General features: G+C 41.0%; 1 protein-coding gene across 1 annotated transcript in view; it reads right to left on the reverse strand.

The window, feature by feature from the left end:
- LOC124274343 (nuclear pore complex protein Nup107-like) overlaps positions 1 to 16,446 on the reverse strand; it is a 26,134-nt gene continuing 9,688 nt past the window's right edge. Inside the window, 21 exon segments of the mRNA XM_046709706.1 lie at positions 1 to 1,041; positions 1,700 to 1,867; positions 2,436 to 2,504; positions 3,114 to 3,287; positions 3,599 to 3,670; positions 4,013 to 4,101; positions 4,437 to 4,539; positions 5,122 to 5,285; positions 6,317 to 6,365; positions 6,368 to 6,454; positions 6,804 to 6,922; positions 7,441 to 7,510; positions 8,152 to 8,200; positions 10,068 to 10,273; positions 11,582 to 11,620; positions 11,622 to 11,759; positions 12,048 to 12,161; positions 12,643 to 12,721; positions 13,491 to 13,582; positions 14,242 to 14,313; positions 15,874 to 16,021. Of these exon segments, the coding sequence (XP_046565662.1) occupies positions 937 to 1,041; positions 1,700 to 1,867; positions 2,436 to 2,504; positions 3,114 to 3,287; positions 3,599 to 3,670; positions 4,013 to 4,101; positions 4,437 to 4,539; positions 5,122 to 5,285; positions 6,317 to 6,365; positions 6,368 to 6,454; positions 6,804 to 6,922; positions 7,441 to 7,510; positions 8,152 to 8,200; positions 10,068 to 10,273; positions 11,582 to 11,620; positions 11,622 to 11,759; positions 12,048 to 12,161; positions 12,643 to 12,721; positions 13,491 to 13,582; positions 14,242 to 14,313; positions 15,874 to 16,021 (2,206 nt within the window). The 3' untranslated portion in view covers positions 1 to 936.

The raw sequence follows: 16,446 nt of genomic DNA on the forward strand, positions 1-16,446 counted from the left end.
TCATATTTACACAATTTATTTTAATATAATTTGTACAAAGTATGAAGCATGATGGATGAAGCAATCATGATACATATCAAATATGATTTATAGGTTAAGTGATGCATCTACGGAACAGCACACAGTCACTTGACCCAAATGTATGTCCCTGCTGGGCCAGCTGTTAGCTAGCCACACACACTGATGATGAAGGAACAAACAATATGGTGAGGGGGACTGGAGGTAGTTAATTCTTCTTATTTTGTATTGGTCTTACAAAGTCTTCTTTGTGAAAAGTTACTGATTCCTTTCTCGTCTGTAGAAAGACATTATCTACAAACTACTGATCTTGTCGGGGCTCAGATAGCCACACTGCAGCAGGACGTTTATTTGTGGTTTCTCCAGTTATATGACTCCAGCCTGTAGCTGATTGGACCAGACACTCCAGTGACTGACATTATGACACAATACACCCAATCAAACACACCAGTCTGACCACATTCTGTTGCTTCTACAGGTCAGCCAAGGTAGCTAGCAACCAATAACAACCACTGAACAACTGACCCATTTCCGACTCCTACTGATTCCGCTTGCCCTTTATTTTGAGAGGTACGATTGCTGGAGAAGCTGATGACGTGTATCTGATGACACTGATGATGTAACTCATTGTGTAAGGTCAAGTAAGATTTGGACTCCTGGGCACTTAAAACATACTTGACCACATCAACACTCTGTTCAAGTATTCAAACCTCACAGCATGGCCATCTCCATCATACTTCCATCATGTTTACTGTGATTATTCAGTCACACTTCTCGTATCCATGATTGATCCAACGTAATTCACCGATTATACTGGTGCTTCCATGCATTACCCATCTCACACACACAGCACTAGTCTGATGCAGTGCTCGCACACATTTCCCATGAAACCATGCTTCCTGTCTAGAGTGATCTCCCCTACACCAGCTGGTAACCTAGGGGATCCTTGTTCTGGTCTAGGAGCGCCAGGGAAGAGTCACGTATGTGGCGCAGCAGGCGTTGCAAATCATCCTTGTTGAATTCCTGTAACACAACATCTGTCATCAGTACAATGTCATTAAGGATGAAGACATTTACCATTAAGGAAACTATTTTCTAAATCTTGTTTTATGAATATACCTTTTTCCAAAGAAAAAATGAAGATGAAATGTAAAAAAGAAAAGGAAAGGGAAAAAAGTGCTAATTGTGTGGACCAGGCGCAACTGTCTAAGTTAATGGCATTTTAGACCATTGAGCAAGGTGATGGATGCAGATATAGACGCAAATCTGGACCAGAAATACATGTTCTTGCATCTGCTTCTGATCTCCTAAACTTATCAATGGTGCACACTGCAACATGTAGGACAACATGTGATCGCATTGTTTGGACCAACAGGAGTCACGTGGCTGCAGTCTTACCGGAGGGGCTGTGTAATTACAAACATATTTTAAAACATAGATGGATCCATGTGTGTGTGTGTGTGTGTGTGTGTGCGTGCGTGTGCACCCCCCCCCTTTTGTCCTGAAATTATATAAAATGACCATTGAAACGCTCTTGAAAATGAAGTGGGCACCCCTCCTTTCGCAATAGTGCGCGCAGACACACACACACACACACCACTTCTCAAAAAGCTGTATCTGCCCCTGTAAATTAATCTTAAAATATATACATGAGAGATATGACCAATCATATGCCTCCTACCTTGTACAACTGATACCGTTCTGCTGACACATAGTCAGCCAGCTGGAGGCACTCGGCATACAGTTCACTTGTGTGTAGTACATAGTGCAAGTTCAGGCACAGTGATGGTAGGTGGAGCTGTCGTAGCAACCCCATCTGGTGGTGGCGGGACTCATCAACGTTCTCCTCCTGTAGAAAGATGACGACATATGATGACATGGATGACTATGACATGCATGAAGTGAGTGAAGGTTATAGCGGAATCATGCTGGAAAACATACAAACAAGAGACATTCATTCAAACTCAATGCAGTTGGTTCCAGGTATGTGATAGTGGTGTAATCTGGTCAGGCAAAGATGAGCTTAACAGCATATGCTGTGCTCAACAGAGTTGGACCAGGATGCTTGAGACAAGCACAGGTTACTTGGATATACTGCACCTCAGAATCCCAATGGGTGAGTAAGTGAATGTAGTTTTACCCCGCACTCAGCAATATTCCAGCTATATGGCAGAGGTCTGTAAATAATCGAGTCTGGACCAGACAATCCAGTGATCAACATCATGAGCATCGATCTACGCAATTGGGAACCGATGACGTGTCAACCAAGTCAGCGAGCCTAACCACCCATTCCCGTTAGTCGCCTCTTAAAACAAGCATGGGTTACTGAAGATCAATATTCTAACCCGGATCTTCATGTTTAGAATCCCAATGGGCATGATGTTACTGCAGATGAGGAGATTAGAGTGTGTACATACCTCCCTCTGATCCACCATCCAGCCTCCATCAGTGAACAGCAGTACATTGTATATATGGTCCTTGGTTGTCTGCAACACAAAAGAATAACGTTATACGCAGAGCAGCAAGAATTGTCTCCCTTAGCTGTACCACCACTGAGAGACAAATTAGTCATTGGATATGGAAAGAATACCAACACAATGCAAGAGAAATAACACACAACTGATCGAACCGAAGTGTTGTGCAGGATTATTTTCATATTTTTTCTGACACATTCAAACTTGATAAGAAAACATGCCCATCAAAGTATGATGTCTTACAAATTTTGCAGTTTGATATAGCATCCTGTCAATATATTTGTACTGTGTCAGTTTTGGTGCTTAACACCATATTCAATTTTTTCAATCTACATGACGGCAGTCTGTAAATAATCAAGTCTGGACCAAACAATCCAGTGGCTGATGTCATGAGCATGTCTAAACAATTGGGAACCGATGACATGTGTCAACCAAGTCAGCGAGCCTGACCACCCAATCCCGTTAGTCGCCTCTTATGACAAGCATGGGTTGCTGAAGACCAATTATAACCCAGATCTTTATAGGTCACAGAGTATAGCAATGATCAAACATGTATGTATTTGGTACACCACTACAAGCGACTGCATGTATCTGTGACTGCTGGTTATCATAGGGCCCCACCTTGGTCTGCATCAGGAGCGTGTGCTTCCATCTGTCCACCTCCATCTGATACTGCTTCATGCGATGTTCGTAGGCCACACGGTCTGTGAAGCTGGCGCCCACCGACAGATCGGGTCTGGCTGGCTTGCCGTGATGACAGAGTGAGAACCAGTCATTGAAACTCTCAATGGCATCCTGAAATTTACATAATGGTGATCAAAGTCTACTGTCCACTATCAACTGTGTGCAAAAGTGTTTCTGTATACTTTTCAAATGAATAACATCAATGAGTACAAGCATCAAATATAGGCTAAGCTCAGAGAAGTACATGTAGCGCTAAGATGATGCGCTCCTATGCTTTAACATCAGACTTATGACAGTTGTAGCGGTAAAATCGCTTTGTGAAAAGGGCCCCTTATCAGCAACTTCCATCCTTAGAATAAACAAAACATGAACAGGACATCCAATTCTGTGTAAACCCTCACCAAACACACAGAAATGCTCACCAGGTAGGCCTTGATACACATGTACTCTCGGATGGCGTTCTCCTCTGATGCTGGCAAGGATGTGGAACCTGTCTGGAAGAGGAAAGGAAAGATGTACTGAAAGGCTTATTCATAAAACTGATATTAGTGGAATATTCTAAATATTCTTTACTATATTTGCAAGTGGTGTCTATAGTGGTAAAGAATTTTCGTGGTTCAAGTTTGAAGGCTTTCTGACACAATGAAGTGAGAAAGTCGGCAATTACAGCAGACCGTCCTGATTGTTTTAACACAAGGCTGAACAAACAGATTCACTGACAATGATGGGAGAGAGGGGTTAGTGTCTTACAAAAAGAACATAATGTTGTAATGCATGGACATAGTCCAAAACTGAACAGTCTATTAACAGTTTGATATCCTGGTGTTCTGGATTACCTTTGAAAGCCAGATTCTATAGATGACGTCTACCGAGTCAGCGGGCAGCTTGTCAAACACCTCTCTTGCAGCTGCATGCTTCTTCACAGCTGCCAAGTACAGGTATCATTGTTAAGTTCAAGATTCCATAACAGATGAATCTCTGCTGGTCATAGTCCCATAAGCCACAGTAACTGGCATGTGCAGAATCCAATGTCCGCCAACATGTAGGAATGTAGATGATTTTTGTGAAGACATACAGTAAATTGTTATGAATTTGTTTACAAGGAAATGTCAAAATTATGAAGAAAAAAGTACCCTGTTGATAACTCCTACCCTGACCTGAATCCCCTGTGGGCTGAAAACAGCGGCAGCAAACCTACACCTCACTCTGGATAGGACAGACATAAGCAACCAATGACAACATAAGCCTCAGTAAACTCACCAATGAATGACCTCATGACAGCGTTGGCCTGTTTCACAGCCTCGGACCGCTGTGACTGGTCAAACACCAGCCAGTCTATTGCCTCGATCTTCTTGCGGTCGTCCTAAAAGAAAGAAAGAGAGCTCAATAAGAACCTCATCCAGAAGGACTTTCAACATGAACAATAGCATAAATGCATCCAGGATTCGAAAACTGAGTATCATTGGCAATGATATCTTTCTGAAACTCAACGTAAGAACATATTCCTCTTTGATAGTCCTAGCTGTTGTACAAGACACTTCTACAAAGTCATAACACTTCTACAAAGTCATAACACTTCTACAAAGTCATAACACTTCTACAAAGTCATAACACGTCTACAAATTCATAACACTTCTACAAAGTTATAACACTTCTACAAAGTCATAACATAAGTAAATTGGGAACTTTTTCAAAGGTACATATCAAGACAGAACTGCATAATTTGAATAGGTCACGACTGATCCCTGAAGAGAGTGCTCCCATAGTGGCAGATTCAGCAAGAATGTATGTCACAGCAACAAGGGCACTTAGGGGACACTAACACTGTACCAATCAAACCTTGGTCTGGCATAATCCGACAGAATTCAAAGCTCTTGTCATGTAAAAAGAATTTGAGCCTGTAATTCCTTCTTTAGGTGTTATCCTCCTTCAACCTGCTACTGACCTCTGACACTGCAGTTTCGACAGCCATGTCAGCTTTGACCTTGACCTCTCCCGAGTCCCGATGACGGATGTTCTCGACAACGGTCTTGGTGATGAGGGGGATGTTGAGGCCCTCCTCCTCTGCCAGCTGGAGACAATGCTGTCTCTCCTCCTTGTTGTCAATACCTTGAGATTGAAAATTATGAGTACCTGTACATTTTAACATAGTGAATACCTATATATTGTAATGTACCTGTATGTTCTCTCAGTACCTGTCTATAGTAACATTGTCAGTACCTGTACAATGTAACAATCAATACCTGTAGTTTGGAACATTATGAGCACGTGTATATTTAAATATTGTGAGTATATTGCAATACGCTCAATGCCTGTACAATGTAACAGTCAATACCTGTTCCTGTCACAATACCAATATAGAGTATTGTGAAATCGTCAATACAATGTACACTGAACCATCATCAACACCTGTATACTTAAGGATCGTCAGTACAGGTGCGTGTGACACTTTCAATACATACAACACTAAGGACTGAAAAGGTCAATACTTCAACCCTGTTTGATAACATTGACAGTAACGGCAAAATGCAAGATAACATTGTCATTATCTGTCCAAGTTGTGAAGGATGACGATTTATCAGATTCAAACCCACTTCATGTGGATCCTGACTTTAATATAGCACGAGGGCCATTATATCATAGTCCGTTTGGCTCAAAAGCGACCGATGAACTGCAATCTAACTCAAAATCTAATAAACATAAAATACTCAATGAAACGCTGATCATAATCAAAACATCATACCAACTCTGTGAGGTTTTCGCAGAATTTTTGTCCTAAAAATAAAAAAGTTGTTTAACAATCTATCATTAAAATATTGACACAGTTCACTATTTGTTACGAGGGAGGAGTGCAGAGAAAGGTACAGCCAGGTGTTCGAGAACGGATGGAGACGGCACAGCACAGGTTAATGAATAAATAACTTTGTCTGTGAACGTGCAATTCATCGGTCCGCTTTTGAGCCAAACGGACCATAGGTTCTAGTAATCAGACAATGATGTTACTTCTGGTCACAGCAGCTGTCATGTTCTAACCATTCAGATGGAAATGCTTCCCAACAAGTGGGCCTCCCCATACCCTGTAATATATTTTAAAGATGAAGCATGACTATTAACCTGGGAGGTCATGAGACTGTTCTTACCTTCCAGAAACTTGGCGTACCAGATGACCTGGGACTCCTTGGGGAGAGTAGCGAGACGTAGTGCGCCACCTGATGTTTGTGTCTGTTGTTGATGAGGTCCTCCACGTACGTTTCTAGGATGGTGGTGCATAGCTCCTCCTGACAAACACAGAGTCATCATTTATAAGCCATAGACGCAACCTGCTAACAACATCTAAAGGAGGTGGCATTGTGAGGAGCGAAAGGTTTGGCTCTGATTTCATCAGAATTATTAGTCATTGCAAAATGTATTAATTAAATTTTGGGGAAAGAGCAAAGTCATGCAGTGCTGACACACTCAGGTTCATAAGTTGGGGGAATACTGATTTGATCCTAGACCAAGAGACCAGGTAAAGGTGTTAAATCTGTATATCGAACAGCAGAAAATTAGACATCCAGGCCACCATTGCACAGTTCTAAAAGATATTCTGCCAGTGAACAAGTTTCAAAGTTTGTGTGTTGTTCTGACCTTTGTGCTGTGTCCAATAGCCCGCAGAAACAGAACCAGGTGAGCCATGAACCTTATGAGATGTGGAGGAAGCTTGTGGCGATCTCGCTTCACCCAGCTGTACATCACCTCTATGAGAGCTGGCAACACATACACATTGACATACCTGTATTAATAAATCTGGCAATGTCTTTTTTTCCACAGGAATTATTAAGCATCTCACATAAATGCATGACTTTCTTGGGTTGTGGTGTTTTCAGTGCCCCACTAAACAATATTCTATGTATATCAAAGTGACCTGTAAATATTTAGACCAGACAAACCATGACTGATATTATGAGCCATGATGCTTGGCTAAAAACAGCATGCAATCACCCAGCCTGACCACCTGATCCTTCTTTTCCACTCACGAAAGATGTAATTAGACAATTTCTAATGCCTAGTCTCTTTGGAACGAGTCGTTCAAAATAATTTGGCAGGTTACAAACAGAGTGGAAATTTCCTGTACTGTTCCACAAAACCCAAAAATATCTCACCATAGCAGTTACTATGAGTCAGCATAAGCAAATATCTGAACAAATCATATTTGTTAAAGTTGGCCATTCTCCAGGTCACATGAGCACATGAAGGGATTCTGACCGACAGAGTGTTGACTCACCATCCACATCCCCCAGGATGATGTACTTCTGTATGACGTGGAACCACCTCTGGGACTCAGACCTCACCAACTGGCAGAAACACACGGTATGGCATCAACATATGGTTATACATATCAACAGATTTATAGTAGGCAAGATTCTTAAAAATGACTGATTCCTTATTTAAAACAATTTCAGAAATCTGACAAGGGTTTCGTAAGCTTTTACACTGAAATACTGATACATCTGCCTTTGTTTCTAAAACAAGCTGCTGAAACATTTAACTGTTTTAATCAAAGTACATATGACCCTAACATGACTACGCACATTACAATCATAGGGTTCATACAGATTATCATCATCATCATATTTTTTTGGTGTTTTCAAGGCCCAATCAACAACTTCAACTATAGAAACACATAACATATAAGGAGTTGAATACACACAAGGTTGGTCAAATGTGGGACCCACCATTAGAGGGAAATAACTTATAGCTACATTGCTGCCCTGGGAAAGTTTCACGCTTCGTGATGGAGATTAATTAACACCCAGTACAGATCATTTTAATTAATTTCCTGTAAAGACGTGACAAGTTTTGGTAAATATAGGGCCTTTAAATTGCAAATCACTGGCAATTAGGGTCTTTTCAAGGCTTAAATGAATGTAGGGCCTCCTGGGGTAAAATGTCAGATGTCAGTTTTTTCAAGCCCGTGTGAACTGTGAATCATTACCTCATCAAAACTTGCTTCGATATCTTGAAACACTTGACTTGGTTCCATCCTAAAACAAAGAAAGGCTGGTATATTAGACGATTGTAAAATACAAATACTGTATTACACTCTATAGTTAAGGATCCTGACATATCAATACCATGGTTCATAATCACACTCACTTGTCTGAAACCACATCTCATCACGAATATCATTCAGTCGCCGATAACGTTTGTTGTTTAATGCTGAACTCATTAATATCAGTCGCCTCTTAAGACTGGCATAGAACGTACTCCAACTGGAATAACTGAGGAAGTTGTTACACTATGGATAACTTTACATACTTTGATGGTCTCTAATACTTTTATTAGTGAAACTAATCCTTCACACCACATCATGCACCTCGTACAATGCCACCATGTAACATATCCTTTAAAAAGACATAAAACTTAAATGTCTCAAGTGAAGATAGTACATCTTTTCAAATGGGCTGAAGGGACTCCACCCCTCTAACCTCTAACCCCCATCCCCCTGTTGTTACAAGCCACTAATTAGTACCACTAGCCCATCGCCTGGCTGTTCTGTTAGCTTCACTCACTCCCCTGTAACCGGATTAACTGCTGCTATTAATTAACACGTAAGCTCGTTAGGTTAGGTGTTGGTAGTGAGTAGGTGACTACCGATACAATGAAACGAGGCCAATTATCAGGATTATTGACAGTTGTTTGCGCTTCATCATCTGAAGACAACGAATCATCAGATTCGTGTGAACATTTATTTAGTGGGAGTGCCATGGTGCCAATCTGAAAGCCTATTTTAGAGATATATGCTAGTTTTATTTCTTGATATTGTGATATTCTAGTCGGTTTTACTGTCCTTTCGATGACAGGTTTTTATAATTTACCATAAATTACTATGTAGAACAATTAAATGTTCTCGTCACGATATGGCTGAAATATTGCCGATGTGACGATAAATTATAACTCACTCACTCACTCAGATCTTGAAGGTAGAGTCAGATCAGTTGTTTGTATGCGACATACATATTGTCCATCGTATGTCCAATGGCACACAGGTATGAGTAAAGATTTCTTTCACATAACATGATCAGTTGTCCATGATTCTCTATTATCTCCCTAAGTACTGGTAGTCACCTAACGTATGTTATATTTGGGATTACACTTTCTTAGTAAAGTACAGATTCTAGTACTTTTTGGGTTGAGTCCCATCCGGGATTCGCCAGCACACAAAGTCAGACGCCTAGACCACTCAGCCACCGCAGCTTCCACAAAAATGGGAGTCACCTACTCACTACAAACACCTCACCCCCGACATAGTTAAATCAACAACCTTCTCACAACCATCAGCTGCTTAATGAACCAGTTAATCCGGTTACAGGGGAGTGATTCTCTACTATCTCCGTAAGTACTGGTAGTCACCTACTCACTCCCAACACCTCACCCCGACATGGTTAACGAGCTTAGCAGCAGTTAATCCGGTTACAGGGGAGTGAGTGAAGCTAACAGAACAGCCAGGCAAGAGTGAGTGAGTGAGTTTAGTTTTACGCCGCTTTTAGCAATATATCGAGCAATATCACGGCGGGGGACACCAGAAATGGGCTTCACACAATGTACCCATGTGGGGAATCTAACCCGGGTCTTCGGCGTGACGAGCGAACGCTTTAACCACTAGGCTACCCTACCGCCCGCCAGGCAAGAGGCTAGACGTACCACTTAGTGGCTTGTAACAACAGGGGGCTACGGGGAATGAACCCGCTGAAGGAATGATACAAGAAGTCTAAAAGAGAAGGGTCCAAATGTATGCAATATTTTTTGGTTGAAAATTCATTGATTAGTGCTCAATAAATTTTCCAGAAACAAAATACAGAACAGAAAACACACTCAAACACTGTTTCTATGATCGCCAACAGTGCTCACAGTTTTTCCCAGTACTCATTGGGCATGTCCTCCTGCAGCCTGTCGGCCTGGCTGTTGAGACGCAGCTCCTGCTCCACCTTCACATCAACCATGACCTTGAAGTACGCCCACAGATAGTCGTACCACGTCCGGCATACTGGCAGTACAGACTTCAGGTTCCCGCTCAACACAGCGTAGATGGCCTTCTCATACAAGTTGAACTTGGACTGGGAAACAACCGCAAACAGGTTTGTTTGGATGTCAAGTACAGGATAATGAATATTGGATATTGACTTGTAAATCTGAGTAGTGAGGATGGTTTTATGCTGCTTTTAGCAATATTCCAGCAATATCACGGTGGGGTACACCAGAAATGGACTTCACACATTGTACCCATGTGGGGTGCAAATCCGAAGATGAAACAGGTGGACAAAGACAAACAAGAAGACAAAGTCATCAATATCCCCCGCAATGGCAGAATACTCTTCATGAATATGTCTACGAGTTATGATTATGTCAAATGTTTTGGTGTGTATATAGAAAACTGGAAGGAGAGAATTGAAAGGTTTTAAAAGTTCTGCTCCAGAAAGGAGCACTACCACCAGTTTCAGTCTAAGTCAAACTTGTTGGCATGGAAATGCAAAGATATTTTATTCAGAAATCCAAAACTACCAAAAGGCACCAGTACACCACCAGATCTATCTATGTGCCAAGTTTGGCAAAGAAACATTGAATTGTTTTAGAGTTCTGCTCCAGAAAGGAGCACTACCACCAGTTTCAGTCTAAGTCGAACTTGTTGCCATGGAAACGCCAAAAATATTTTATTCAGAATTCCAAAACTACCAAAAGGCACCAGTACACCACCAGATCTATCCATGTGCCAAGTTTGGTGAAGAAATACTGAACGGTTTTAAAGTTCTGCTCCGGAAAAGACAAATGTGCATGGACGCACGGACGGACAGAGCCCATTTAAATGCCCCCCGCAAAACACGTTGCGGGGGATAAATAACTTCAGTTCATTTGGCTACAGCAGGTTGAAGATACGGAAAGAGACATTTTCCAGCACCTTAATCTCACTTTGACCTCAATTGGTCTTAAAAGAAACAAAATGCTGTAAATGGGGGTATAGTGCTGAAGAACTTCACAACGGGTCCAATACATAAACATCACATTGATATGTTGCTGTTTCTTTCAGATTCCAACCTAGTGATGTAGTAGAGCTCCTAATAGTCTTACAAAATCTTAACTATACACATTTGTAGAATTTGTATCAATAGTTTATGGGCATGATCATACAAACAAGGTATTGAGTATGTATGCAACAATAATCTGCTACGTTCTGTGAGTTATCCATCACAATAGTCAAGCGTTACTGAGGGTAACTCTCAACATCTTGCACTGTATTCTGAACTCAACATAAACACTGTATCTTGCATCTTATTTGAACACAAAAAAGTTGAACTGGCACACTGCACATCTGTAACTTACACAAGCCTTGTGTCCCATAAAGAGAATGTATGGAAGGCTGCACCTACCTCCTGCGCCATGTTCCAGCACACCAGCTTCCATACATCAGCGGTAGGGGTTGCCCTGCACTGAGCCGATCTGACCGTCTTGACCCAGACCCTCATAGTTGGGGTCGTGAAACAAGCGCCAGCCCTCTAGTGTTGCCGCTCGCCATGACTGACCGCATGTCTGACATACTTCTTGTGCCTATCACATATGAAACATGATTACTGAAAACCCCAACATTGTGTATGTTCCAGTACACTATACACAAGAATTGATCAATCTATGTCTGCCATCAGAACAAGCTGCCACAATGACCTTTCAGATTCAGGTAATCGTTTGTAACCAACTGTCTGGCAGTCTAACAGTTGTATACAAAGTTCTTATTATAGTGAAAACACAAGTTTGCATATGGTGCAAAACCAATGGTGTTTTATGGCTAATTAGTGATATAAAAAATATATAGTAAAACAAAGCAAGGTCGGTGGCTACCTTGTCCAGCTGGCCGGCCCTGATACAGGCAAACAGATGCTGCAAGAGCCTCGTCTCGTCCTCCTTGTCCAGGTCGTCAAGGATCTTATTCTGACGTATTGGGGCATCCGGGTCCTGCAGGGTAAAATTGACAAGCTATGGCCACAGACGACATGTTGGACAAGACAAGTTTGAAGCTCACTCTTTAATAAATGTCACAGATTGATCCTGCTGGGTTCTGGAGCTGAATAATTTTACAAGTCTTGCGGTAAACGAGAAAGGACAAACATGGCCAGGTGGTTCCCCAGACAGTAACAGGGGCAATGGACCATACCTCCTGGTTTGAGGTTCACTCCTACATCTAACCAATATCAGCTGCTTTTCATATTTATCACGGCAAACTTGTACATTACTGTTATTCAACAGAACATATTCAAGAAGTACTTTAATCAATTTCAATGATGCTTTTGGCAACACTCAGCTCTATATTTATGAATGGGGACAGCAAAAACGGTTTCATACAAGCTAGCTATAAGTGCAATCAAAGCAGGCCATTCAACAAGAGCAAAAAACGCTTTTACCCACAGACTACCTGACCACCTTGCTGTGTACTTACCAGCTGGTCCACCAGGGGTCGGTCACTGGTGGTGGGGACTCCCCGGGCCTTGTTCTGAAGCTGGTGAAGAGTGTTCTCCCTACACAACAGATGACACAATGTACTTAGAGGTGAAAAAAGTGAAATTGATGATTTTAAATTCAGTTATAATGAGGTGAGGTGAGGTGAAATTGGGTTTAACGTCGTGCTTGAGAATATTTCGCTCATATGACAACGTGCATGCGTGTGTGTGTTTATGTGTGGCTGCTTGTACTAGCCCAGACTGAAGCTGGTTTTATAGTGCTAGCCCACTGAGATACCATGCTGCAGTGAAGCATGAATACACCACTCAGACACATTATACTGACTCCGAGCCGACCAGTCCTTGTTGTACCCATTAATGCCGAGCGCCAGGCAGGGACCAACAAGTACCATATTTTAACGTCTTTTGGTATGACGCGATCAGGGATCGAACCCGTGACCTTCTGCTCTCACGGCGGACAGCTCTAACCACTACACCATGGAGGCGGTCTCAGTTATAATGAAATTATGGTCACTCCTGGTACATACTTAATAAGCCATGTTCACTGTTATTTAAATTTATCATAAATCAAACTGTTAAGTATTTTAATCAAATAAGCTAAGCAGCATATTTGTCAGACGTATATAAAATATGTTGCATTATGGGATGTCCTAGGATTGCAAAAACAGACATTTCATGAGGACCCTTGTGAATGGTTGATTACCAAGTTCAATTTTTATCAAGGTAAGATGGTAACAACTGGGATTTACTTCTCCAAAATATTGTTTTCTGAAAAGATAAATGCAAGGTTGACAATTCCCACTAAAATACTATCGCATGTACACACCATGCAACGGCCTGATCCGAGAAGAACTTGACGTTGTCAGCCAACATGGACAGGCTGTCCTCAGCACAGTTCTCCAACCAGTCCACAACCAGCTGGGGAGAGCAAACACACGATTTGGAGTGAGTGAGTGAACGAGTGAGTATAGATTTACGCCACTTTTAGCAATATTCCAGTAATAAAATGGTGGGGGCACCAGAAATGGGATTCACACATTGCTCAAATGTGGGGAATCAAACATGTGTCTGTGTCATCACAAGGGAACACTTTAACCACTAGGCTACCCATAACATGAAAAATATTTTAACTCTTACAATGAATTTCATGGTTATTTCAAACTAACTTAATAATATTCTAATATGAACAGAAACAATTATAAAGATTACAGGTAAGGTCATGTAACCATAGTAACTAAGCAAAAATATTTCAACTCTTTCCTGAAGTACTTAAGTTGAGTATGTAATTTCATATATTATTGAGGGTTTTCCCCTCCCATGAGATTGAGAAGGGAGACAACTATCTCATGAAAAATGATCATTGTTGCAATGACATCACATGAAATGTTTGTGATGTCATGAATGACATCATCTTTAACTGTTTGCAACAATACCTTCAAATACAAATCAGCCAACTACCATCAAGCTAATATCGTAATGTTCAGAGACAATGCCTGAAAGTATTTTCCCATATCCATACCCCCATGGGCAACAGATCCCTCCCCCACCAACTGTACATCTGTACATGGCTGACGTACCTGACTCTGCCTCACTGTGCTGTCCCTCTCAAACAACATCTTCATGATGTTCGATTCACTTGGACTTGACACCTGACACAAAGAAAACAAGAAGACAAAGTCATCAATATCCCCCGCAATGGCAGAATACTCTTCATGATTATGTCTACGAGTTGTGATTATGTCAAATATTTAGGTGTGTATATAGAAAAGTGGAAGGAGAGTATTGAAAGGTTTTTAAAGTTCTGCTTCAGAAAGGAGCACTATCATCAATTTCAGTCTAAGTCAAACTTGTTGCCATGGAAATGCCAAAAATATTTTATTCAGAAATCCAAAAATACCAAAAGGCACCAGTACACCACCAGACCAATCTATGTGCAAAGTTTGGCGAAGAAACATTGATCGGTTTTAGAGTTCTGCTCGAAAAGAGCACTACCACTAATTTCAGTTTAAGTCAAACTTTTGCCATGGAAATGACAAAAATATTTCATTCAGAATTCCAAAACTACCAAAAGGCACCAGTACACCACCAGACCAATATGTATGTGCCAAGTTTGGTGAAGAAATATTGAACGGTTTTAGAGTTCTGCTCCGAAGAACAAATGGACCACCAATTTCAGTCTAAGTCCAACTTAATTGCCATGGAAACGCAAAAAATATTTTATTCAGAATTCCAAAACTACCAAAAGGCACCAGTACACCACCAGATCTATGTATGTGCCAAGTTTGGTGAAGAAAATTGAACAAGAGTTCTGTATACAAAGAGCACAACCACCAATTTCAGTCTAAGTCCAACTTGTTGCCATGGAAATGCCAAAAATATTTTATTCAGAATTCCAAAACTACCACAAGGCACCAGTACACCACAAGATCCATGTATGTGCCAAGTTTGGTGAAGAAATATTGAACGGTTTTAGAGTTCTGTTCGGAAAAGACAAATGTGCACCGGATTGATCGAGTCCATTTTAATAACCATCACTGGTTACCATGGTTACCATGTTTCAATCAAATGACATCACTATTTTCTGCCACCATTGTGACATCACTGGTTACCATGATGCTTCAATCAAATGACATCACTATTTTCTCTGCCACCATTGTGACATCACTGGTTACCATGATGTTTCAATCAAATGACATCACTATTTTCTCTGCCACCATTGTGACATCACTGGTTACCATGATGTTTCAATCAAATGACATCACTATTTTCTGCCACCATTGTGACATCACTGGTTACCATGATGTTTGATCAAATGACATCACTATTTTCTCTGCCACCATTGTGACATCACTGGTTACCATGATGTTTCAATCAAATGACATCACTATCTTCTCTGCCACCATTGTGACATCATTGGCTACCATCTACCATGATGTCTCAATCAAATGACATCATTATTCTCTCTGCCACTAAAGTTGATTAGTTGTACTAAATACTTGCTAATACGAATTACCAACCTAAAAGGTTGTAAAAATGATTTTGGATTATTAACAGAATGCTCAAATATATTTAGATTTGTTCATAAATGGAAAAATATCATCGGCAAGCTTTGAATATTACAAAGTTCAATCAATTTTATCTAATCCTGGAAGAAAGTCAGGCAAGATTCTCTCTATCATTACAGCATACAGAATATTATACAAACTCACAGGGGCAGGTTTATCCACCATCATGTCCTCCTCGTCTTCTGACCCCGTCACACCCCACTCCAGGCGGTCACGGTACAGTGACCGCACCAGCTGCCAAGTCATCTTCTCCTTGTCCAACAACTCAAATGTGTCGAATGTACGCTTGAATCTACAAGTGGACATTCACACATTAGTAACTGATCACAAACACAGATCTTACAGATCACTACTCACAATGTAAAATCACTGGATTATCTGGTCAGGACACAACTATTTATAGAACGCTGTCATATAGCCCCACAACAAAGCACCTATGTGGTCATACTTTAGGCAAGTGAGTTCGTTCAAAATTGCAGAAAATGGGTACCCGGTGGTATAAGTCATATAATCATTAACCTTCTTGTGCCTCACAGGCAGCGTGGGTTACTGGAGGTAGTAATGCCTATCATGTATGCGGCATGGATTCAGCGCTATATAAGTGGCCAATTATTATAATTATTATTTTATCATATAGCTGTTATATTGCTGATTCAGTAGCTTGCAACAACAACAACCTACATGGGAAGAAACTGGCTGTATGTCCAATATATCCTT

This window comes from Haliotis rubra, unplaced genomic scaffold (genome assembly GCF_003918875.1).
Source record: "Haliotis rubra isolate DU_JTF1 unplaced genomic scaffold, ASM391887v1 Scf19, whole genome shotgun sequence".
In the NCBI taxonomy this organism is placed as follows: Eukaryota; Metazoa; Mollusca; class Gastropoda; order Lepetellida; family Haliotidae; genus Haliotis; species Haliotis rubra.